The sequence below is a fragment of the Epinephelus moara genome, chromosome 10 (genome assembly GCF_006386435.1).
Source record: "Epinephelus moara isolate mb chromosome 10, YSFRI_EMoa_1.0, whole genome shotgun sequence".
In the NCBI taxonomy this organism is placed as follows: Eukaryota; Metazoa; Chordata; class Actinopteri; order Perciformes; family Serranidae; genus Epinephelus; species Epinephelus moara.
Genome location: NC_065515.1, coordinates 6110100 through 6136126, shown reverse-complemented (window position 1 = coordinate 6136126; position 26027 = coordinate 6110100). Strand labels below are relative to the sequence as shown.

Here is a 26027-nt window from a genome sequence, read left to right as displayed (position 1 = left end):
AGTTTACGATGACCTACTTTCATTTAAAATAAAACTATAAAAAGTATTTGCACCTAGCACACAGATCTGGTACTAAAAGGTGAAGCTGTGAACACTGCAGTCTGATTGGCCAGTAGAGGACGGTCACTCTGCTCAGGGCTGAGTTGTGTCTGGTTTTGAGGCTCATGTAACCACTGTTCATACTGTGGAGAGTTTTATTAGTAAACTGTAACTATAAAATGAAAGGATGTTTTGCTGCCTCTCACAGCAGCTGGAGTCTGAGAAAAAGATAATTCACTGTGCCGACTGCCGGCAACTTTTAAGGTGGAACATTTACTTGTAATGTTACTCAATGCGTGAGATGATGACGTGACTCAATCAACACACCTTAAATTTCTCTGTGACAACTTTGACCATTACCTTACTGCTCCTCATTTTAAATATGGTTCTTTCTTGCTGCCATGATGTGCGCCCTCCACCTCCCCAACACCACCTAGTTTGTACAGATTCATCATCCTCATCAGCCTCAGAGTCATCAGCAACCACCACCTCCACCAGTGTCTTGACTCCATGGGGGGATTTATCCTGCTGCTAAAATATCTCCCTCCGGTGTCCAAGCACCAAAGACTTCTGTAAAATCTTAAGCCCTTTTTAGACAGGAATTGTGCAAATTTGCAGGAAAGCCCAATCAGTCTTTTTTCAGCATTGGCAGTATAAAAACAAAATCGGGGAGTGCAGCAAAATGCCACCTACCTACTTTTGATTATACAGAATGCGCCTTTTTCTAGCTTCTCGCTAATTCCTGCTATCAGCTGTTTCCTGTTTATCCACCGCCAGTGGGTCGCACGTGTGGCGTCATCAACAGCTCCTCCCACAAGTCTTCAACAGCCCCTCCCGTGGCGGAGGGCCCCCTCGTTCTATTTAAACCAAAAAGGTTCCGCCAATATGTCTACCCTACGAGGCAGAAAATTGGGCACCTCGGATCAATTTACCAATCCAGCTCTGTGTGTCTAAACGCTCGCAGCTTTCCGGCAAAACGGCCCAACATTCACCGAAAATTGGGCAGTGTAAAAGGGGCTTTTATCAGCATCTGCCAATCTGTACACTCATATTCTGTATTAAATATTATCTTTACTTCATTCTTCTGTCTCTCCTGATTGAAGTATCTCCACGTCTGGCTCCAAAAACCTAAGATGGCGACGGCCGAAATGCCAAACTTGCGGCTTCAAAATGGGAGTCCAAAAACCAAGGGGTGACGTCACAGAAGCTACGCCCATTGTTACATACAGTCTTTGTTTTTTAACTGTATAATGAGAAAGTTGGTCTGGCTGGTGAGCAGTGCTTGGTAGTCCTGTTGAACTGTATCCAACATGGCGGCCGGGTCACAAACTTTCTAATTTTAAAGCTTAGCAGTCACTAAAACAGCTGCTTTAGAGACTCCTCGGCTCTGATTGGCTGTTTTCCTTCACATGCAGCCATTAGAAAAGCTACAAGGCCACAGAGGAGGCAGAAGAGTGTGATTTCTTTTACAGATTATGTCTTATTTAGCGCTGTGTGAATATATTTTAGTAGTTTCAGCAAATATTTTCATACAAAGTTACCAACTGTAGCTTTAATCCACACTGGACAGCTCAGTCACTGTTGCTGAGCAAACAGAAGCAGACTGAGCCGTTGTTTTTCTGCGAGAGGTCGGCCTGTCTCACATCAGCAAACCTATCTGGCTCCTTGGACGCTTGAACAAACAGAAGCACTTTTACTGCAGTGCCCACATTATTGTTTGCATGTCACACAGGGAGGACTGGTTAGCTGAGGTGTGTCCTGGTTTAACCATTAACCTCAGACTTAATCCAGTGAAGGTCCTCTGCTGACCTCCTCGAATCACTAACTTCTGGGAGTTTCACTTGAGCCTCCGTAACACTTCATTTTTTTGCCTTTTATGGATTTTGCGTTTTGTTCTTTGGGGAAATGTTGGAAAAAATCTTAGTCCTGCTCTGTTTGTCCTCTGCTTTGGCACAGGAGCTCTGTGAACCAGGTGAGTGAGCGTATTTAAGACCTTAACATGTGTCGTATTCACATTTTATCCTCGCAGATACTGTCAGCAAACACAGGCTTTATTGCAGTGAGGCGGCTGGTCCAGTTGTGTTTCTTTGTTGCCTCTCTGGTGTGGAATGGCAGCTCCTAATCTGAAACAAAATCGGATTAGACACATAACTCAAACGTTTGCTTCCTAACAACAACCTCCGTGTGACATCAACAGTTACTCTGAAATAAATGCTGGCTTTCTACAACTCTGGGAGGAAGTAACTGATGGAGCTGACATGAAATGATGTTGGACCCTCCTAACAGCTAAAAGTGCATTTAAATATGTTTCATCTTTATAGATAATTCATTTGCCACTCAAGTGCGACTCAGCATCAAAACCGCTCTGGGAGATAAAGCTGTACGTATGTATTCAAATATTCATCAGAGCATCAGATCATAAACTGTCTGACTGTGTTATATGTTGTTCTGATAATGTAATAATAATGATTTATTCATAATCTACTGATCATTCATGCAACCAGCTGAACTTATAAACAGCAATATGCTGAATATTATCTAAAATTCACTGTGTGACGACTTACTGCAAGGACAAGGTTCATCTGATGGTCAGTTAACCTCAGAGGTCGTTACTGACAATAGAACATGTTTGTGTTTGTGTTGTTGCAGTACGACTGGAACGACAATGAAATGTACTTTTTCCGAGCGACTCTGGCTTTTGCCATGAGGAATCATTTCAGCGGCCAGGAATTTAAGTAAGACAACTTTAATGTGTTCTCTTTTGCAGTTTGATCTTAAAGGAGCAGTGTGTAAAATTTAGGAGGGTTTCATGGCGTCTAGCGGTGAGGATTTCAGATTTTAACCAGCTGAAGCTTCTCCAGGTTTGAATTTCTTCAGTGTTCATTGTTCAGGAGGTTTTTACCAGGAGCCGAAATATACGCAGAGGATTCATCCTCTCAAAACAAACAGACCAGGTGATTAAAACCAGTAAAAACACATAATAAAGCAGTTTCACATTACAAAACAGAGCAGGTGATTTACTGTTCTCACTCTGAAGTCGTTAATATCCGGCACTTGGGCACTGACTTGCAGCGTCCGACACTGATGATAACGTTGACATGATACGTGGCCCGTCACTGTTATAGTTTGACGGCACTTGGCAGCATGGCGGGACAAGAACGAAAGTTAGGGCAGGTGGGAGGGGTGGTGGATGGGTCCAACAAACACCAACTTTCACTCAGGGCAGTGGTTTTCGTGTCCTGAGTCTAAAGCCAAACCCTGTTCTTTTTTCCTAAACCCAACCACGTGTGTTTGTTGTTGGAGGAAATCCTCGGTGTTGTACCGACGTAGTGTGTTTATTTTGAAAGAGACTGTAAATAAACGTTAAATTTCCTGTGAAAAACAGAAGTGTATTTTGAAAGAAGGGCGTCAACAACCAACGCACCCAGGGTACCTTTCACGTCGTATGTGGACGTGGAAAGTCCATGAGCAAACGTGGACATGTGACAAGGTCACAGTAGCTATGTTTCCATCCAAAAGTGATTCGAATCATTGGGAAATGGGCATTAAAAGAAATACGAATCCTGTGTGTTTCCATAAATGTTTTGGTGAAAACTGTGAACTCCGGTTGGCAACCAGCTTGTAAATGCATTACCGCCTTCCCGACCCGGAGTGTGGATATCACCATGGAGAGAGGTGCGCTACGTCAGACTTAATTCGAACATAACTGTTTCCTTCCCCCGTTTTGCGAATCAACATTTTTTTTAATCAACCAAAACCTGGCTAAAGCGAGCGTATTTTAGTTTGTGCAAATCAGGGGATTTTAATTCGAATTTTGTCGTTTCCATCACAATTTTCCGATGCGATACTTCTAAATTCGCATCTAAACAGGCTGATGGAAACATGGCTACTGAGAATGTGTTCCTGAAAAATGAAGCTTATATGGAAGTGCCAAAAACTGCAGTTTCTCTAATGACCACTTGAGGCTGGCTCCAAAATGGAGTAAATCACCATAGACCTGCATGTTAAAATGCCCAACTTTACAGCAGTAATAAACATGTACAAGAGCTGAATCTTTAGAAAAATCACCTATTTACATTTTAATAAAGTTACACATAAGTAAGGGCGGGGCAACTTGAGTGACTGTCTGTCTGTAAATTGACACTTCAGTCACTTCTGGCTCCAAAAATCCAAGATGGCAACTGCTGAAATGTTAAACTCAAGGCTTCAAAACGACAGTCCACAAACCAATGACATCATGGAAGCTACGTCCATTATTTTATACAGTCTGTGTGGCCAAAACAGGAAAACACGAATGGCCCTATCTAGAGCAGCGTTTGGTTTGTCCGTCCTGGGCTACTGTAGAAACATGGCAGTGCAACATGGTGATATCCATAAACGAGGACCCACTCCTGACATGGATATAAATGGCTCATTCTGAGATAAAAAACCCCACAACAATTCTTATTTTCAGGAGACTGTATTCCATTTCTGCCAACATACCCCCCTAAATCCTTCACACTGGACCTTTAAATGCAAAATAAAGTTCAGGAATGTTTTTGTGTGTTCATAAAACAGGCACAACAACTATAAAACTATAACATAATCTCTTTTTACTGTGATAAAATCAGTGACTCACGGTTTATGAACATGTTATGACACTGATGTGGTCTTTATTGTCTTGTGAAACTTCCCCCAGTGTGTCGAACATCCTTGTATGTAAGGAGACAGTCAGAGTGTCCTTCTGGTTCGTGGTGACGTCACCGCTGAACCCTTCAAGCCTTGTTCCTAAAGGAGACGTGGACAAGGCCATAAGGTAATCACACGATGCACTGACACTGCAGGAAATGTTATTTTCTCTTTGGCCATTCCTCAGAGAGGTCAGAGGTCACATTCAACTCTGAGTCAAAGTCCTTTGTAATGCTTTATTTTCCATGTGTTTGGGTTTAATGATATTTAATGATATTTTATTGTATCGAATACTATTGAAGATTTGAGTGAAGGGAGTGTTGAGCTATAAAGCAACAATCTTGTCCATCACTGCTGCAACCTTCACTGACTTCTGGGTGGTGACAAGGACACAGATACATATGGCCGAGTTAAAGTTTATCCTCAGGCCTCACTGGAGCTGATTAAGAAGGTGTAACAACATGGTGGGCGTTTGTATTGAGCCATTACTTGTTTAAATTGTTTGGGAAACTATTAAGGACACCTCCTGAACTCGTACCTTTGGAGGTTTTCAAGGTTCAAGTCAGTGGACTCAATCACACCATGTGTCTCTAAAAACACCCAGATTTGGTAGCACAATCGCCACTAGAAAAGCTGGGATGTGTCAATTAAAACACCTAGGTTATGTGGCAAGTCGCTGCTGAAAATGCAGTGATGCGTTGCTTAAAAACACCTGAATTTTGTGGCATAATTGCCATTGGAATCACTGCAATGTGACGCTAAAAACACCCAAGTTCAGACGTGCAAACACCGTTGGAAATGCTGCTGTGTATCACTAAAAAACACCCAGATTTTGTAGCACAATTGCTGCTGAAAATGCCGCAATGTGTTCCTACAGAACATCCAGGTTTGGTGTCACAATTGCCTCTGGAAATGCCACATTTTGTGTCGCTAAAAAGCACACAATCACTGCTGGAAACACTGTGATGTGTTGCTAAAAAACACCCAGGTTCAGTGGCAAAAACAATGTTGGAAATGCCGCAATGTGTCACTAAAAACATCCAGATTTGGTAGCACAATCGCCTGGAGAAAGGTTGTGATGTGTCCACAAACAACACCTAGATTATGTGGCAGGTCACTGCTGGAAACGCAGTGGTGTCGCTTAGGTTTGGTGGCATAATCGCCGCTAGAAAAACTGTGATGTGTCACTTAAAAACACCTCAGTTTGGTGGCCTAAGTGCCGCTGGAAATGCCAGAAAAAAGTAACCTGGTTTGGTCAAACAATTGCCAATGGAATCACTGCAATGTGTCACTAAAAACACCCAGATTTAGTAGCATAACCGCTGCTGAAAATGCTGCAATGTGTGTCGCTAAGTAGCGCACAATCACTGCTGGAAATGTTGGGATGTGCTGCTAAAAAAACACCTAAGTTTAGTGGCATGATTACCGCTGGAATCACTGTAATGTGTCGCTAAAAAACACCCAGATCTAGTGTCACAAACACTGTTGGAAATGCTGCGATGTGTCACTACAAAACACCCTCATTAGGTTGCACATTTTTTCGCTAGAAAAGCTGTGATGTGTCAATAAATAACACCTACATTCTGTGGCATAATCACCACTGGAAATGCCACGATTTGTATCAACAAAGTAACCTGGTTTGGTGGCACAATTGCAAATGGAATCACTGCAATGTGTCACTAAAAAACACCCAGGTTTAGTGCCACAATTGGCGCTGGAAAAGCCTCAGTGTCTGGCTAATGGACAGCCAGTTTTGCTGTTTGTTAACATTAGTCTGCAGCTTGGCAGCCGTCTCACATAGGTGTCCTGCCATTCACCATCCTCTCCACCTCCCAATAACAAGGTCACCTTATACACATGTAGTCAGAACTACCTTTTTTGGAACTGTTGATATGATACGTAATATACATACCCATGGTTTGCAGAAACACACAATGCCAACATTTCATTCTGGTGGCTGGGCTGGATTGCGAGGACATTTTGGAGTCTCTGCATCTCCCCGAGCTCTGGCATAAAATTTAGGCATCAGCTGCACATTTTTGCATCAATACATGCAGTAAAATCTGACTGGTGTCAGTCACATGTCAGGCTGAAAATAGCCAGTATTCATATTTTAAATCTAAACTTTTCTTTTTTAAAAATAGAAAGTCCAGGAACCGCATCAACAGCGCATTTCTTCTAACTGATAAAACTCTGGAGTTCATCGACATCCCTCCCACACTGGCAGCACCAGTCAACCCTGACACTCCTCCATGGCTCATTGTGTTTGGGGTGGTCATGGGCGCTGTGGGTGCTGGGATCGTCGTTCTGCTTGTGTCGTCTCTGGTCCAAAAGAAACGGTAAGCAGATGACTGTAGATGATTCTCCTTTCTCACTGTGTTAATGTGATCACAGAGCTCAGTCAGACTTGTCTCTGGTTTCTTCCTCCAGCAAGAACAAGAAAAATGACGATGAAGACGACGAAGAAGAAGACACACGAGTGAAAACGGTGGAAAATGGCGCTGTGAGCGAGGGTGTTTACAACATGTCGTTCTCAGATGACGAGCGATTCACACAGATGTGAAACTATGGAAACTCTTCCACGTCAGCAAAGTTATGAAGCTGCTCCAGGTGGACTTCTGTTGCACCGTGATCTTCAATCTGCAGAATCATTTTAAAGCTGTAATTCATCAGAAATGTTTGATTTAAAGGAGCAGTGTGTCAAATTTAGTGGCTTCTAGTGGTGAGGACTGCAGACTGCAACCAGCTGAAACATCCCCTTGTACCAGGCATCAACTCCTGGTTAGGTATTCCTTTAGTGTTCATTGTTCAGGAGGTTGTTACCAGGAGCCGAACTATCCGCAGAGGTCTCTTCTTCTCAAAAACAAATGGAGCAGGTGATTAAAACCAGTAAAAACACCAATTAAAGCAGTTTCACTTTACATATCAGTGTTTCTGCGACGCCGTTTGGCTCGTCACAGACGGGCCCGTAGTGCTAATATGTGCTCACCTAATTTCTCTGATAGCTTAGGATCCAGGGACCTGTTAAACAAAACACCTTCAGTTAAGATTTTCCTTCAAGTCAGAGTTAAGTTTCCTCAAAATGAAATCTGTTGCACGTATTTATGGTTTCTCTCCTTGTCATGGTCTTATACTTAAGGAATCCCTAGAGCGTTGCACAAAAGACCTTAGCAACCAAAAAGTTAAGGTACATCTGACTCTATTTTAACAAATTGGATCAAATTGACTTTGTAGTTTTTATTTTCTATGACTGTATTCTTCCAGAAGGTTAATGTGGTTTTCTGGTCTTCTTTGCTTCTGCCATTTTTACACTAACTATAAGACAATTTTGTGAGACGATAACAGGCGTCACAAACATGAGTCTAAGGAAACAAACAATCTCCAAGGAAACTTTTACCTCTGTAAAATCTCTTTCAATGCAGTAAATGAGTTAACGTATTTCCTTCTGTGCAACTGCGTAAGTCCCTCAGCTAAGGACAAGTTAGGCCTTAAGAAGAAAACCCAAGGGGCCATATTCACAAAGCTTCCTAGTACTAAGCGTTGCTCCTACTGAAAAGAAAATTCTTAGAATTATGACGTTCTCTAAGGATTTCCCCTTAAAGTTAAGACTAGGTCGTTATAAAGATAAAAGTGATTCACGGAGCATCCCAGACCTTAAAAGAGCTCCTAAGGTGAAAAACTGTTAGGAGCAGGGAAGAGGACTTTTAAGAGTCTTAAGAGTTTCTTAATCAGAGGAGAAAATGGTGGAAACACAAAGAGGTCCGAGAGATATTCTCCAAACTCTGGATGACGGTGTGCAAATGAAATGCTACAGATTAGATCGTGCAGGTGTTATGTTAGTGGTCGATCTCATTAAGGACACGCACACATCTCCCACCTAACGTCATAACACAAGAAATAAAATGACCAACACTAAGCCTTCCATCAGCAGAGTGATCACATGAACAATGGCAGCACTGTCACAGTCAGCAGTTCATTTCATCTCCACTGGGTGTCCACACCTTACAGGCTCACAAAGGGGTGTGTCTGTGACAACCAATCACATCTGTTAAAAGAATGCAGCATACCAAGCAACAGGGTCAACCACACCTCCTCACTAAGGTAAAAGTTTCTGTCACTTCTTTGCTCAGAGTTGCTGTGAGAACTTTCCTAAATCACTCCTACGCTAAGACCCCTTACTATTTTTTTAGGCTAAGTTAAGAGCTCTCTGAGTGTTCTCAGGATGTCTGTGAATACAGCCTGATGTGTTTTGTGCAACCGGTCCCAGACGTTCAGGAGGATTTTAACGTGAGCTGAATTTTCTACTCTCCAAGACAAACATCCTGTGATTGAAACCTGTCAACACACTGAAAAAGGTTGTTTTATGATTGAAATCAGTGTTTTTCAAACACTGCTTATCATGATTGCAGAGGGGCTGCTAACTAAGGTGGCCAAATCAAAAACACAAATGTCCCTACCTGTTGCCAGTGCTTAGTTTGTCCCTTCTGAGCTGCTGTAGAAACATAGCAGTGCAACATGGCAGACTCCGTGGGCGAAGACCTGCTCCCTATGTAGATATAAAGGCTCATTCAAAGATAACAAAAACACAGCAGTTCTTATTTTCAGGTGATTATACACTAAAGAAAACACACTCATTATATTACATTACATTTCCAATATATCCCTCTAAATCCTACACACTTTAAATGATTTAATACATTTTCATGATTCTTTTCTGTTGGTGAAGTCGTTCTCTAAACATCTTTATAATCTCATTACCTGCTGCCTTAAAAAGAAACAAGCACTCACAGTTTTTAATGCTTTTCATTTTCTAAATAAATGTTTGAATCTTCTCTGTTTAGGGATGATAAACTGTAGATGTCTGTGAGAAGGCGTGTGTGTGTGGATGTTTGGACAAAGCCTTAATCTGTTGACTGTACTAACCACTTACTCTACTGTATATTTAAACACATGGTTCTTATTCAGCAAACAGAAAGAGATGGAAACCAGCAAGAAACTGGTCCAATGTAAGACAAAGGCTCATTCTGTGTGTATCTAGAACTGGGATTTAAGTCAAAATAATAAATCTTGATATGTGTAAGCCCTGTCATGATACGGAGTATGCATAAATGTAGATGTATCTATCCAAGAGTGTAGGATTTGAACATTGGGGTTGACACATGAAACAGTAGGTTTGGGGGAGTCAGACACTTTTCCTCCATGCTCCAATTTGTGCCTTTTTCTGCATGAATTTATGATGTACATGTCTAAATTCTGTCAAAATAAAAGCCCTCTGCTACTTTCATGTTTTCATTTCAGGGCACAAATGCACATGATCTGAATATCGAGGCGTGTTCCCCCCTGAAATCCTCGCCTGTGTACGATGGCTCTGTTCTATATTTAACCTGCACCTTTGTCCGAAATCTGAATGATTTTGATGTGATCAAATCAAAATGAGGGCCCAGAGGTGATGTCAGCTGCTGGATGTCTGCTACTATTGTGTCTGCTGCCATTCTCTTTCTTTTCCCAGCGTGACAGTGGAAAACACCCTGAAGTCTGCAGCAGCTGCAGGAGTGAAGCAGCTTCTCTAAATGAAATGCTAAGTTGCAAAAATGAGATTATTGTTTAAACGAAGAGTGGTCGAGCTCATTACCATGACTGGACACATTTATATGACTTGTGGTGACAGTCAGAGCAGCACAACATCCTACGCAGGTATTTGTATGACATTTGGTTCCCTTGTTGGCCTCACTGGTCGAGATAAACGCCTGATTTTGTGGTTTTCCTTTTGTTTTATGTGAAGAGTTTGTAGAGGCCTGAAGAGCTAAACATCCAATGACTCATAAGAAAAAAAATATTGAGAGGAAAGTCAAATAAACAAAGATCTGTGGAGCAGGAATATTTCTTTTTGCTTTCCTATGTCTTTGGACTGTGGGAGGAAGCTGGAGCACCTGGAGGAAACCCACGCTGACACAGGGAGAACATGGAGTCTCTGCACAGAAGGGCTCCCACACCCTGGGTTTGAACCCTCTTGTTGTGAAGCGATTATGCTAAACACTGCACCACCTATGTCAGACAAGCTTGACAAAAACATTGACAGAAGGATGTATTCACGATGTTAGCTTTTATGAACAAGGCAAAACATGAACCGAGGCTCATAGAAAAACACAGAAGTAGAGACCGATGCTGTGTGTGTGTCCGTTCCCCCTCTGGGGATCAGTACAGTATGTATTTATTACAGAATATAGACCATGGCTGACCAAACGTTCGTCTCTCTTTACTGTAAAAAATTACGCCAGTTACTTTGGGGCAGCATGTAGCCTTACAGAGATGATATAAACAAATGAACGGTAGCCTTGAGATTTTCTGGCTGATGATAATCAATATGTCAACAACTAAAATATCTGTCCTTCTCCAAATGTCTTTAACGTTACCACAGAAACCAGGAGGAAGCAAACCTGGCAAATGTGTCTGGTTAGTGTGACATCATGGTGACTTGGTCTATGGAAGTAAAATTAGAATTGCAAAAATTAGGGGAAACACACCAAAAAAATTTGTCCTCTTCACCAAATATTCCATCCATTTTTTATTTTTCAACCAAGAACTGTCCCTGTCACTTCATACGACAAGTTTAACATAACTTCGCCGTAGTTGTTGTAGTAGTCGGCACAACTTTAGGCAAATATTGCACTCTACGGGGATATACCGCTCAATCATTAATAACAAAGACACGTCTAGTCACATCAACGATGGTTGTTTTCTGATGCGCCTTTATGACTCGTGGCCAAGCAGCAACCTCCACAGGTAAAAAATGAAGCCGATGCTGAAGTGCCAAAAACTGCAGTTCTTTGAACGGCCACTTGAGGCTTAGCTTATTTCTCCCTTCATGACAACATGAGATGACTCTTTATAGAACTCACCGGTTTACACTTCATTAAGACCTAAAGTTACGTATAATTAAGGGCGGGGCAAATCAGCCCCTCGCTCCTACACAAGCCTACCCTACAGTCCGAATATAGTCACTTCTGGCTCCGAAAAACCAAGATGGTGACGGCCGAAATGCCGAACTCGAGGCTTTAAAACGGCAGTCCACAAACTAATGGTTCGACGTCACACACACTGTGTAGTTGGTGCCAGATCGAATTACTTTCTTACATAATCAATATCAGAATCAATCAAATCTTAACAAATTTACAGCACAGTCAATTTTGCTGCCTGAATTTAGCCAATCAAATTTGAGCAACTAGATTTCAATTTTCAAATCCGTCAATGACTGAATTTGAACTTGTATATAACGTTTTGAATTTTGGAGAATTTTCCATCTAACTTTGTGAAAACAAACCAACAAACAAACGATCAGACCACAGCGTGGCAGAAACAACCAATCAGAGCAGAGCAGTCTCTTACGCAGCTGTCAGTCACTTCACAAACTCCAATTGTCAAACCAGACAGCGCTAATCAAATGTTTTCATAAACATATTTTTAGTGTACTGTTTAGCTACAAAATGTGAAAGTCGGTCCAGCTGGTGTAGTGCTTGGTGCTCTTGTTTAACTTTATCCAACATGGCGGCAGGGTCACAAACTTTCTTATTTCACAGCTGAACAGTAACTAAAATGTGTTTCTGAAAACACTTGAGGCGAGAAATTGGCAATGCAGTAAAGTCCCCGACACACTGAGCTGACAGTTGGTCGATGTTGCTCTGTCTGTCACACGGTGTGTCCGGCACCGTTGGCCCTTTGTTGGCTTTTTTTCAGCCAATTCAGCACATTAAATTATAAACGACGGACCCTGTGGGTGAATCAAATTGCTGATTAGCGCACAGGAAGAAGAACAGAAGTGAGGAGAGTAAAAAAAAACAAACAGCTAAAGTCCGTGGATGATGTCACAGCAGCTACAGTACACCCATTATTTCTAGTTTATTCTTGTGGCTCTCACAAATCCATTTTTTTTATATAAATATCTGATTTCTTTATTTAACTGTGAGATGAGAAAATGTTTAAGACCCTTTCCCTGCTCTCCATAAAATTTTAGAAACCCTCCCTTCATCAAAACAAAATGCACATACCTCTCCCCTTACCCCCATAACTTTTATTTTAATACCGTCCCTTAGCACCGTATGAAATCTAATAATAGATCTGAGCCATAAACAGTGTGTCAGTATCCCACAGCAGCATCTGCCCACCTGAACTTTTCTTAAAAATCAAAGTTAATCAAGCCAGTATGTTGTTTTTATGGATCAAAAGGAAATATGGTCTTTGTCTAGACTGAATCAATTTTCCTGTTGTTCTGTGCTGCTTCATCGTTATATCACCCCTCAGTGCTCAGACGACGGACAAGACGCAGTGCACATGTTTAACTTTAGGTGGCACCATTGTACCGTCGGTGGCTGCTGCCTGGACAGATGCTGACGTCCACCACTTCACAGCACTTCTCCTCAGCTCTCTTTAAAGTGTGTGTGAATGCCAATATGCCTTTTACACATTTGAATTTCAAACACATTTTAATTTGCTGTTATTTTATTTTTGTCTAACTATTTTTTTGAAGTGGTAATACAGAAAGTGTCTCACACTCTAACTTGTGAGTCTATATTTAGTTCATTGTTAAATTAAATCTGCTCCTGATCTCCAGGGTGACGACGTGTCTGGCTCTTGATCATCTGTACGGTGACATTTCTGCAGCAGCTATGCCAGAAGATACCCACTGCGTACTGACAATATGCAGCGTGCTGATGACTAGTTATCACTTGGCACTTCATATAATATCCCACTCCTTCTCCTCTGCATTTCACTCTCTTGCCTGAGGAGTCCAGTCTTTTTTACACCTCATTCTTCTTGTCAGGACGCCAAAGATTTTCTGTCAAATTTAGTTTGAAAGCATTGCAATCGTATTAGAGCGGCGGCTGATTAAGACCTAAATTCCCACTGCAGAGGACGCAGGAATAATTGCAGAAAGTCAAATACATTTTATCATATTACTGAAAATAATGTCATTATTTTAATAACTCATCCAGATACCTTGTGAATAAGGAATGAGCTTTGAAAAATAGCTATAGAAATGAGTCATTGTCGAGTGACAGGCTGCTGAATAACATCACACAATCTCGGAGTAAATGATTATTTTGCTGTTGCTCTGGGCTCGTCACGGGAACAATGCCTGTGTGTACCGCGCCACATGATGGCTTTCGCCTAATTTTGTCTCTTTAAAAGGTGGGAGATAAATAAGCCTTTGGAGATAATTCTAGACCAGCTAACGCAAACACAATAGTGAATTATAATTAATCTTGCGTGGGTGAAATTATGGGGAGCATTGTCTATTGTACGCTTACGCCTGCAACAGTTTAATAACTGAAAATCAGATGCTTAATTTCCTGTGTGGATTGCGGTAAACATCCCCCTCCTGAAACAATCGTCCACTCGTGAGCAATAAGCAGTAAAGCAGACGCTGATATTTATCTACATATGGACGTTATTTACTGTACTTTCACAACAGTACACAAGTCTTTGACAGTGACAATCTAATCATTTCTAACTGTGTGCAGATTGCATAGTGAGCAGGTTTTGCTACTCGCTGGAGCCAGACGCTCTCTATGGAGCTACAGAATATCAACGTATACAGTCAGACTCGTCAGAGAGGTTCTGTGAACACACGGCAGTGTCGGCCTGCAGCACTGTACTGTACGCCTGTGTGGGTTTATTCTGATTCAGATTCCAAGGGTTTCTAGTGAGTGTGCCCCTATTAAACTATCAATATTAAACATCACAATTCTGGTCAATATTTAATGAGGCCTATTTTCTAACAATGCAGCTTTCAGGGCTCAGAATCAATATTTCAAAAATGTTAATTTTTCATAACTTTAGCTTTGAAAGCCCAAGTGCATTATTAATATCTGTTACAAGAGAAGTGTGAAAAGTGACAGATTCCATATGCATTTTATAAACATAGTGGAGGTGAAAACTATACGCTGTGCACTGATTCCACCACAAGTCTCGACTGTACTGTCAGCCTGCTGGATTCTCCTCCTGGCAGGGGCGTGTGGGACAAGGAGATCTCTGTCAGAGGCTGTGTATTTTGCCACCCCTGCTGTGTTTAAAATCCATCACTGCTGAAAGAGTTCTCCTCTCTCTAACTTTTCTTTTATTGCAGTCTAGAAATCCCATCTCTGCTGTTCTTTCTCTTTGTCCTCCTTTTGTTTATGAGTCTCATCGTGAGCAGCTGCTGCAGTCTCGCCTCCCTCGGCCGCTCGTGTCTCCCCTCCTCCTCCCTCCTTCTCCTTCTCCCTCTCTCTGATGATCTCCACCAGCCTCTGAAACTTCTGGTTTAACTCCTCCATCCCTCCGACCACTCTCCCATCGTCCTTCTCCCCGTCGCTCTCCAGTGAACTCAGTGACTCAGCCCTTGAGTCACGGCCCTCAAACTCATAAGTCTGCAGTGAGTCATAGGGCGGCTGGGACAGGTCAAAGGTGACCTGGTCCAGACGGATATTCAGGAGGTCTTCCATACGGAGGGGCTGCGGGTTGGTGGCCTCTGCTCTGGCAGGCTCCGCCCCGCATGCCCAGCCTCTGTTGTTGCCAAACATCCCCCCAGGTAAGGACAAAGGCTGCGGGGTCAAATCCTTACTCTGGAGTCTGCACATGTTCAGTAGCTGCACTCCCGCTGGGTACAACCCTCCGCCGCTAGTCCCGTTCATACACGTCCCTCTGCTGTTTGGATTCAGGGAGCCAACAATGCTGTACGTGTCTCCTTTCAGGTAAACAGGAGGGTTCACAGAGCCGATTTCACTGCCATTTGAATAATTTCGCTCTGAAACGGAAGGGATGGAGGAATCAGTGTCAATGTCATCTAACGTGCAGCTGGTGGCTGCAGTGCTGATCTGAGTCTGCGATGACCCCGGTCGCCCCTCTTGCTGGTTTGACGAGGAGCTGGTGTGACTTTGGCATGAAGACTCATTTGGGTCACAGTGGGTCGGATTGGCAGCGTTGGTGGCTGTTGGTGTCGACTCTGCTTCTGGTGGGTTTATCTGGACAAGAGAAGAAGAAGAAGGGTGATATGAGATGATTCAGACACACATGCAGGGATAAATGTACAGAAGCAGAAAGAGGCCATAATGATGGCAATATTTTAAGCAACTGAAACACTGCTAACCGTGAAATTACTACTGACTACTGGACGTTGATAGAAAATTCAAATGCACTCATCTGCACCTCAACAGAGCTGAACCTGATTGGACGAGGGTCTGATCGACTCCATTCCAAATCCTTCTTCATATCCTTTGTAGACCTGATGTTTAAGTTCATTTAACCCTAATTTGGTGTCTGAATTTTTTTAATTTGCTAATTTTATTTTGAACTTTTGAACCCCAATATGCAAAATGCAGAGAGAAAGAACGAAAGAAAAAAGACGTAGTGCAAGACATGACTATCTCAGCGGAAACTGAAACTAAGTATGATTAAAAAGGGACATTTGGATTCACCCTAAGATCCATCCTTCACTCCTCCACAGCTCCACCCTCTCATCCAAATTTGGTCACTTCTGGCTCAAACAAACAAGATGGCAATGGCGGAAATGCCGAACTCAAGGCTTCAAAACAGGAGTCGACAAACCAATGAGTGACGTCCATTAGTCTATGCAAATAAATCAAACTCATTGCTAAGTTGGTGCCGGGTTGAATTGCTTTCTAATACAATCAATATCAGAATCAATGAAATCTGAACAAAGCTGAGTCAATTTGCTGTCTGAATTTAGCCAATCACATCTGAACAACCAGATTTTAATTTGTGAATCCGGAAATGACTGACTCAGGGCTCAGTGGGGACAGAGGATCTGCTGCAGCAAGCGAGCACACCATCTGTGATCATTTTGATTTGACCAGTGGACTTCACTACAACCCGACAGATGACGTGCTTTACGTTCTAAAACCAGCCAGCCAACTTCTCTCTGCAACGTTCCAAAACAGTTTCATCTCGTCGTGAATCTTTGGTCTGAACTGGGCTTTATATTTTCCTTTTGTTTGGCGCTGGGCCTCTTAAGATGCCTTCTGCTGACGACCATTTTAAAGCCCCAACCTACATTGTTTTCAAGACAGTGCAGTATTTTTTAAAATGTTGTAAATTCAGTGGTACAGTAAAGGCCCTGACGTTTTTAATCGATCAGCTTCTCACTCTGAGTGATGGGATCCTAAAGAAACACCTTTAAAACTTCTTAAACCTGCGCTCTGGTCAGTTCACATGACAGATTTCTGTATTTGTGTTTCTGTCTGAGCTCTTCTTAACGGTTTGAGGTGGAGGGGACTCAGCTAAAAAAGAGGTGATGTCACTTGCTTCCGTGCATAACTCAGAATGCAGCAACATCTGATTCAGAATCTGAGGACAGCTGGTGGGTTGCTACAGTGACTTTCCATCAAATATGATTCCAGATGAATCACACTGTTGCATATTTAGGCATGAATATTTTAGGCTATTTTAAAGGGGAACAAGATTATTCACTTGCTTATACCACTCAAATCCTTATGGCCTTTCTTTGCTTCCGTATATGTGCTACATGTTTGTGTTAGTATCAACACTATGATCTGACCTTTGCCTGATCCTGCTTCTCTTTTGTGTCAGCAGCGTTTGCTTCACTGCCCTCATTTCTCTCTGTGATTCTGCTCTTCGCCAGCGTGTGCTCTGCTTCGTAACTAGCAGGGCTCATCTCAGGAGAGCGCAGCGGAGGCTCAAAGGTGCTCTGGTTCTGGATGACAAGGGAATTGCCAATGTGACCTCCAGTGAGCCCATGGGTCAGCTGTGTTAGCTGCAGTCCTGCCTCCAGTGGCCCGACTGGATAATCTCTGAGAACAGGCAGCGTGTGAATGCCGTAACAGAAGCGTCCGTAGAGCGGCGCCGAGCCCGGCCTCTGCTGTGGGTCCAGGCCGGGGCGTGGGTTACGACTCCAGCTGTACGTCCTGGCCCTCGGCGCATTCTGCTGGGTGTACCATCTGTGCCAAGAGATAAATGTCAGAGAGGCACACACTCACACACACACATGCACACGCTCCCATAAGCCACCATGGCAAGGATAAACTTATTTTTTTTATTTTGGGGAGCAGCTCACATGTTCCTGTTGTTGTGCATGTGCTGTATTCTGTGCATGCTCTGCAGCGCTGTAATGTCAAAAGCTGCGGTGTCTGCTTCCCCTCCCCCCTCGTCATCATAGGATATGATGTTCTCCCTGACATCATCCTCCTCGAAGGGTGAGTGGGAGTCTCGCTTCTGATGGCGCAATGACAGCGAGAGTGCACACACCACTAAAGGGCAAAAAAGAGACACATGACCACCATACTCTTCAGACATTACTGAAGCAACCTGACACAACTGCTCAGCATCTTTCAAAAAGTCACAAACAACATATTTATAGTGCTTCAGAGAACCCAACAAACGTACCCAGCAGAGTGGTGACACAAGCCAGCATGGCGAGCAAGGTGACCAAACTGAATATGAGAGACGGGGAGGCAGAAGGCACGGGGAGACAAACCATGTGTCTCTCCCATCTCCTGTCCCTCTGTCTCCCTCTATCCTCTGTCTGCATGCCCCCTCGCAGACAAGGACAAATGGTCACAGTGACCGTGCCAGTGTTGGTCAGACCTGAGGCACCGTCGCGCAGCACCACCGGCACATAGAGGGTGAGTGAGGATGAGGAGAAGCCAGGGAGGGGCTCCAAGGCTGACTGGAGCACCAGGCTGGCTGTCACACCTGATAACGTGGCAGAGAGAAAAAACACACACACATCAAACACGGTCACTGCACAACACCCTCACTCATGTTTTGGCTGGTGTCATGTTTTTTTGATTGTGCGTGAAATAGAAAAACAGAGCCAATCGGTGCAACCTCCGCTTTCCCTGATGGTTAGGTTGAGGGCAGAGCTGGACTCTGGAGGGATGCTGAAGTGGACCGGGGTGTCCTGCACTCCTTGGTCCCTGTCGATGGCTCGCAGGACCTGAACTACCTGCGTAACAGATCAGGATGCTTCATTTTAATGCTTATCAGGATAAATCCAGGGAAAAAGAGACAGATTTTTGCACAGAATTCTACATATTTGACCTCTTCAGGGATCTAAATATTATTAAAATGAAAGAATCTGCAACATGAAAATCACTCTTTGGTAGAGCTGCTGACATTGGTGACAGGAGGGGTTACAAGTGCTTAAATTTAAGGGGTCATACGGAGAAACAAAGTTGGAATAAATTGCTCTTTTTTGAAGCAAATTAAAGTTCTAATCCTTCTGACTTTAGTCAAATTAATCCCCACTTTGATGATACTTCTTGTCAACATTCTTTCTGCAATATCCAATCAATGTATTTACACTCTGTAATTACCTCTCTGTATAGTAGCTTTCTTTGTTAGTGGCGGAGTCCGCCGCACGGAAATCACAGGAAACAATGCAACATGTATTCAAACGCTACTCCTTTTCATGTTATATCAGCCGCACAGTTTACTGTTCACTCTCCTAATGCTGTATCAGAGCTGTATGAAGCAACTGCTAATGCTAAAAGTTTCTACGGTTGTTGCTTCACATTTAAATGGTACAACCCAGGATGGCTTTTATTGTGAAGCAAAGAATAAGCCCCCTCGCAGTATCTTATTAATATCCATCAAAACATTTAGAAATAAAAATCTATACAATTTGCAGAGTTGAGTTAACAAAGACGCGAGTTTGGTTCCGCTGTACCAATTCCTAATGATGGGATGTTTTAACAACAGAAGACCTAAATTAAAGGAGTTTTATACGATAATCAGAGACTATCTAAGATTCAAAAGCTGACTGCACATTAGTCTCAACATAGACAGGGTTCCTACACATTTGGAATTTCAAAATTCCATACTTTTCCATACCCAAATTTCCAGACGTCTCGGTTGTTGTTGTTTTTTTCAGAGAATATGTGACATCTGAGTAAATATATCAGTGTATCATATTTCACATCATATTAAATTATTCTTAATAGCTGATTGTAGCCAAGTACCATAATGCAGTGATGCAAACACAGGTATGGTGAAAAAAGAGAGAGCCTCTGAACTTCTAGGGGGGTCCGGGGGCATGCCCCCCCGGAAGAAAAGTTTGACTATTTTAAAGTTAAAATACATCAATCTGGTGCACTTCGGGAGCAAATTTAGGAGGCTAGATATATGAACTTCGTGTTTCTGTAAACAATTTTGGCCACAGTAAGCTAAATATTTAAAATATGCATTAACCAAGCTAAAAAGGCCAGAGAATGTCATGAGCAAAAGTCCCCAGTTTGCTTAACAAAGTGACAGTGTTAAAAACAAACAAAAGCAATATAGGCTATATGTTAATAGGTCAGTATTAATATTTTATTGTTCCAAGTTTTCTATTTCCACTCTGGTTTTAAAACAGTTTCTAAAAAACAGAGAGATGCTTTATAACCACACTAAACACATATCTTAATGATGATTTTAGCTGCATTTTAATGGTGTAAACTTTATTTTATCCTCAGAGTGACAGCTGACAGTGTGGATGATTTTATACTCTGCAGCTCAGAATAACTTGAGACACCTGATAACTGGAAATAAAAACTAAAGAAATAACCCACATTGTTAATTAGCTCCCGTGATTATAAATATAACATTTCGGTCAGATAGACCTCATCAGTCATTAACTACTTTTACACTATTTGGTTCGGTAGCAGAAACAGTCAGGAATTATTTTAAAGTTCTATTACAGTATGTGATATTAAGAATGATTTCATCCTGTCATCAACTAAATAGCGAAAAATACTCTGTACTTAAGTCATAATAATTCTTAAATGTGCCTTAGCCTACTTGTAATATTTGTAAATTATTATTATTATAATAATAATAATAATAATTAATTATTATTATTATTATTATTATTATTTCTAGTCTCTACATCTGTTAAATCAGACAAGCTGATTTTCGCAAAATTATTGAAAAGGATTTCTTATCTCTTTTATCTGTCTTATTTTATTCTGTTGTAGCCTATGATTACAGGCTGGTGTTACTTAGTTGAAAATAACTGTTTTGCTGTCACTGAAACAGAAGTTTTTACAGATAGGCTACCGTTTCATCTCGAAATGAGTATGAGTTCATGATGATAATGTCGCTCCTAATTAACAACTCCGCCTCTTTCTGAAGAGGAGCCCTGCAGTGTGCGAGCTTTTTCTTTACCTGCTCAGCTTTCCACATTTTTGAGCTCAGCACCTGCACAATTTTGTTCGTGGATGTGCGTGCTTTTTGCTGCTTTGTCAACTCCGCCTCTTTCACATGAACGCGCTCATTGCTGGAAAACACAGAGATGACAGAGCGAGTTGATAACCAGCTTTATAGCACTGGTTATCCTGGATGGGCGTTGTTAGGCTCTGTGAAGCCAGCTCACCTAAAGAAAGCCTGGCTATGTTAAACGTTCATCGTAGTACAGGCTGACCGGGGGAGAGCGAGTATCAGAGCAGAGACAGTGGAGCGATGGACCGCGGGAGAGAGAAAGGCAGGCAAGCAGTGACACACATCCTGCGACTAGAGTTGCTTTACCTGCGACAGCTGTTTTATTTTTATTCTCCCCTTCCTCAATGCAGTTCCATCATGTAGCCTGACAAAAATAGGATTTATTATGAATCGTTAAGGGCATCTGTCAGTTAAATTATTTTTGGAAATACAGAACAGTGGTAATAGTCTGGAAACATAAATATTTTTCCATACTTTATTTTTCATTTTCCATACTTCTTAATACCTGGAAATTGATCAAATTTATTTCCATACTTTTCCATACTTTCCATACTTGCGTAGGAACCCTGTTAGAGGTGTCTGTGCTGGCGGGTAGCAGCTAACTGTGCTGACAGCATGAGCAGTGCTAACTATGGCAACAGTGCTGACAGAGCTAACAATGTTAACTGGGAATAATATGGAAGGTGGGTGCTACTTTTCCACAGCAACGCCATCCCAACATCAGTGATAACTGTCCTATGAGCACAGCATATAGCGCCGGCGATTGATCCTTTGCTAAGTCCCGGCCCTCAGATCCAAATCGGCCAATCATAGCGCAGCACAGGCCAGCTCCAACAAGGGTACAACAACTACATGTTTGCGCTCCTTTGACTCCAACGCAATTTTGTTGTAGCATAAACAAGACTTAGAATTAGAGAGGCTCAGACATGGAGCTGCACATTTGAGGGTACATCATGACAAATTATAGTGGATATTATTATATATATTATTTTGTGGATTTCAAGCTAAATGTTGTGCCTGGGACACGTTTAATTATGATACTCATTACCTGGAGAGGTTGGAAGGAGATACATGTTTCATTCCTGTACCAAAACCCAACCAAACCCTGAGAAGTGTAGGGTTAGCTAGCTAGCTAGCTAGCTACTGAGGGTATAACCTACTGAATGTGTAAACATGTGCTTTTGCTTTTAAATGATTATAATCGTGAATAAAGACCTACAATGCTTTACAGGAATGGTGAAGAGAAAAGGGAATTTCACCAATTTTTAACCAGTTGTGTGTCATCGCAGTGTGCGCCGATGAAAGGTTTTTGGATCCGACAGAGCTCCTTGTTCTTCCAAAAAATGTTATAGTATTTCTTCAGGGTGTGCAGTTAGTTACAATGTTGGCTCCATGCTAGCTCGGACAGCTTCATAGACCATCACAAAGGGGCGGGGCTTAGCCAGGGGTCAAATTGCTAGCCAGTGTGCACAGGGACTTACATGCACTAATATGCACATGTGGCTGGGTTGTCTACCACAACAACAAACAGAGAGTGGGCAAAACTTCACATCACATAAGAAATAATTGCTGCTATATTAATGCTCTGAATATGGTCGAGAGCTACTTTAAATCAAATCAAGAATAAAACACAAAAGAAATTCTTGCATGAGTCTGAGACAGAACAGATAAAAACAGGAAAGAACGTTTGACATTAAATGTAATATAAGGCAAAAACAAAAGAGGAACAGACCTGACCCGGGGCACTGGAGTCACATACAGATGTTGTATACTGTCTGTCCAACTCCGGCGCATTGTCATTCTGATCCAGTGTCTCTATGGCAACCACAACCCTTGACACAAGATTTGGATTGTCTGAAAGAAAAGGAAACGGACACTAATGTTGAAATGATCACTAAATTTGTATCATTTTTACGGCACACTTTGTATTCCCAACTCCGGGCGGTGCTTTCGGTGAAATATGACTCTGGTAGGCTCTGCTGCTCATAGCGCCTGAGGGCGGAGGGGCTGACATACCCCTCTGTGTGGCGATGACAGTGATATTATGCCACTGCTCCTGCTCGCGGTCCAACTCCATCACTGTGTTGATAAAGCCCGTGTCAGAGGCGATGCGGAACAGAGCCTCGGGGTCTGACTGGGGATCGATGGAGTACCTGAGATACAGAAACAGGCAAGAGTGAGAAAGAGAGGAGGAGGATGGTGAGGAGAGCTCGGACTGAGTGAGTGAGTGAGTGATGGTGAAATAACCACCTGATGTTGGCGCTTTGTCCTGTGTCTGGGTCCACAGCGTGCACCCGGCCAACAGAGCAGACAGGGGGGCAGTTCTCAGACACATCCAGATGGTACCGAGCCTGAGAGAATCGCGGCGGCTCATCAGCATTAAGCACCATGACCCGGACTGTTGCCTGGTCCTTAAAGGGACCTTTCCTTAGGTACCGTGCATCCACTATAGGGTTGGCAACTTCCACAGAGAAAGTGTAGGAGTTACGGGTTTCATAATCCAGCAGCTGTCGGGTGAAAAACAAAGCAGCGTCAATCTGAAGGGTATACTTCACTGAAGGCCTTTCATGTTTGATTCATATGTATATATGTTCTATATTTCATCCCACATACAGTGCTTCATAATTAATTTCATTCATCGTCCTCACTCTTTTCTCTCTCTCCATAAAACTCTCCTACAATATTACATTTTTGAGTTATTCCTTTCATCATCGACCTCTTCTTATCTCATCCTCTGCAACCTCTTAATTTAAGATTTTACTGAGCAATAGTTCTTTGAGTGCCCAATGCTTAGAAGTAAAAAGACGAGTCACACTGGCTGCCTTTAACACGGCCTGCTCGCTTCAAATGAGCTGCAGTTTCTCACCAGCTGCTTATTAGTTCATTGTTTCTCATTAATTGCTTGTGTAGAGCCTTGGGAATCTGAACCTGTCAGCCACAGAGCGTGTTCGAGTGGAGAACTCAAGTGTTTAAATGGCCAAATAAAATTAATTTCCAACAGTAGACCAAAGAAAATGTGTTAGAATGTCACATATTAGATATTTTTCTCATTACGTGGCCATTTAAGCAAAACCACCCACATGTAGCTTCAGATCCTCAGTTACTATGAAAACTTAACACGCAGACACTCTGTCTTACCTTGTTTAGAACAATCACAGCCTCCTGGTCTCTTCCGGTTATATTGAATACCTCGGCCTCCTCTGCATCCAGGATTGTGAACTCCAGCTGTGCATTTTCTCCCAGGTCTGGATCAGTGGCAGTGAGGCGGCCCACCTCCACACCTGGCGCCGCCAGCTCCGACACAGAGAATGACCACGCACCTGCAGAGAGGATAACAATGAATACAATGGTTCTGAGCACTGGCGCTGACTGCAGATGAGACTCTGTGTGAAAAAATAACCCGCACACGCTACATGTGTCTGGCTCAATTTTGTGTCAACTAACATAATGCATGTGGCTCTTACGGCTTTCGCTCACATATTTCACGTCTAGTTTAAAGGATTGGTTCACATTAACACAAGTCTATCTTAATCCATTACACACACGCCCCTGTAAACGTACATTGGAAGAGTTATTTGTCGCTTTAATCATTCCACCTGCCCATACTGGCTGTAAAGAGATCCTTCCTAGTGCAATACCAGTGAAAGAGACGGGGGACTAAATCCACAGCCGTCAGGTTGTGTAAAATGCGTTCTTACTTTCAGCTGAGGCTCATATCATCCTCCAAAGTTACACTATATTTAGTGTGGAATTCCCTCTTGGGAATGTCCTGTGGGAATGTACATTTTGAAGATACCCACTTGATATGACTCAGACTGCTGAAACCTTATTAGATTTGGCTGAACCTTAAAATGCATTTTGCACTGAATATCTCTTTGAGGCCAGTAAGAGGAGGAGGAGGAGATATAGGCATGTTTGAGGACAGACAAAAATATAAAACAAGCCTTTAAAGGTATAGACTCATACAAGACTCTGACTTCTGCCTGTATTTTCATCTTGTTTTGCTTTGTTCAGGATGTTCATGGCCACAGTGCTCAGGTGAGGTTATGGGCTATTTAAAAATATAGTGACCAGGTAACAGACTATGAAGTGGCAAACATCCAAGAGGAGGCTAAGATAATCTTGGACTCAGAGCTGAAAAAAACAAAAAAACAACCAAATATAATGAGGGGAAACACAAATTAGACAAAGCAGGGGTTGGCTTTAACTTTTACTTTCGCTGCTGATACAGAGCAGGTACAGCTGCGGCATGACCCGCCCACCATCATCACCACTCATTTCACTATCAGGCCCCTGCACTTCTTAGTCTGCAGGCAGAAGCCCTGAAGAAAATGCTAAGTTCACGTTTGACTAACTACAGTAAGAGGTGGTTAAGGTTAGGGTTAGGGCTACATCTCCTTACTGACAAGGTGAATCATGTCTTCACGTATCATGACTAAACAGAATAAAGTTGATTATTACCACATTTGGTCTCATATTTGTTCCTGTTGCAGCAGGGTTCAAATAACCACTGCGTTAGTGGGTTTGTCTTGTATATGCTGGCGGGCGTGGTTTGCTGGAGTGTGTCGTGTAGGCTTCAAAAACAATGTGGCTGCAGCTATAAATGTCCCGCCGTTACAATTCCTGCACAGAATAGCTTCAAGTGTTTCTATTAGTCTCACTTTACAACTAAATTGTGCGCTACGAATGATTTGAACCCATGTACAAATACAGAGCCCTTATTTGTAATTATTTTGGCCACATACTGTACGTTAGATGTTTTCTCTTTAAATCCAAATCCAAATCCAATTTATTTATAAAGCTCATTTAAAAACAACCTAGGTTGACCAAAGTGCTGTACAATAAAGGTAAAATCACAGAATAACAAAGTGCAGAGATCAAAATACGTAGCAATACAATAGAGTGCCGAAGTCACGCCCCTTCCGGTAGAGCTCATGGGACCTTAGATCGGGAAAAAATATGAATGGCAATGAATGGGGAGAGCAATATTATCTTTTGTTCCCATTTGAGTTGCGACATGAAATCTAAATATGTTGTTAATGAATTTAAAACATAAATTTTAAGCTCAAGAAAGTCATATTTTGTGGTAAAACTGTTGAGATATAAGCTTT

General features: G+C 42.3%; 2 protein-coding genes across 2 annotated transcripts in view; one reads left to right on the top strand and one right to left on the bottom strand.

Moving 5' to 3' along the window:
• The first annotated feature begins 1713 nt into the window (after nucleotides 1-1713).
• On the top strand, nucleotides 1714-9985 carry cltrn (collectrin, amino acid transport regulator). Its single transcript, XM_050055545.1, has 6 exons — nucleotides 1714-2011; nucleotides 2361-2419; nucleotides 2689-2774; nucleotides 4718-4834; nucleotides 6852-7046; nucleotides 7138-9985. The coding sequence occupies exons 1-6, from the start codon at nucleotides 1945-1947 to the stop codon at nucleotides 7268-7270; spliced, it is 657 nt and encodes a 218-aa protein (XP_049911502.1). The 5' UTR covers nucleotides 1714-1944; the 3' UTR covers nucleotides 7271-9985.
• A 4603-nt stretch (nucleotides 9986-14588) lies between these two features.
• The window catches only part of LOC126396883 (cadherin-24-like), a 26544-nt gene continuing 15105 nt past the window's right edge, over nucleotides 14589-26027 (bottom strand). The window contains exons 6-14 of the mRNA XM_050055241.1: nucleotides 24055-24236; nucleotides 23167-23423; nucleotides 22933-23069; nucleotides 22649-22770; nucleotides 18547-18664; nucleotides 18103-18411; nucleotides 17774-17966; nucleotides 17258-17657; nucleotides 14589-15704 (exon numbers count right to left, since the gene is read on the bottom strand). Coding sequence (XP_049911198.1) covers nucleotides 14832-15704; nucleotides 17258-17657; nucleotides 17774-17966; nucleotides 18103-18411; nucleotides 18547-18664; nucleotides 22649-22770; nucleotides 22933-23069; nucleotides 23167-23423; nucleotides 24055-24236 — 2591 coding nt within the window. The 3' untranslated portion in view covers nucleotides 14589-14831. The remainder of the gene's footprint in view (nucleotides 15705-17257; nucleotides 17658-17773; nucleotides 17967-18102; nucleotides 18412-18546; nucleotides 18665-22648; nucleotides 22771-22932; nucleotides 23070-23166; nucleotides 23424-24054; nucleotides 24237-26027) is intronic.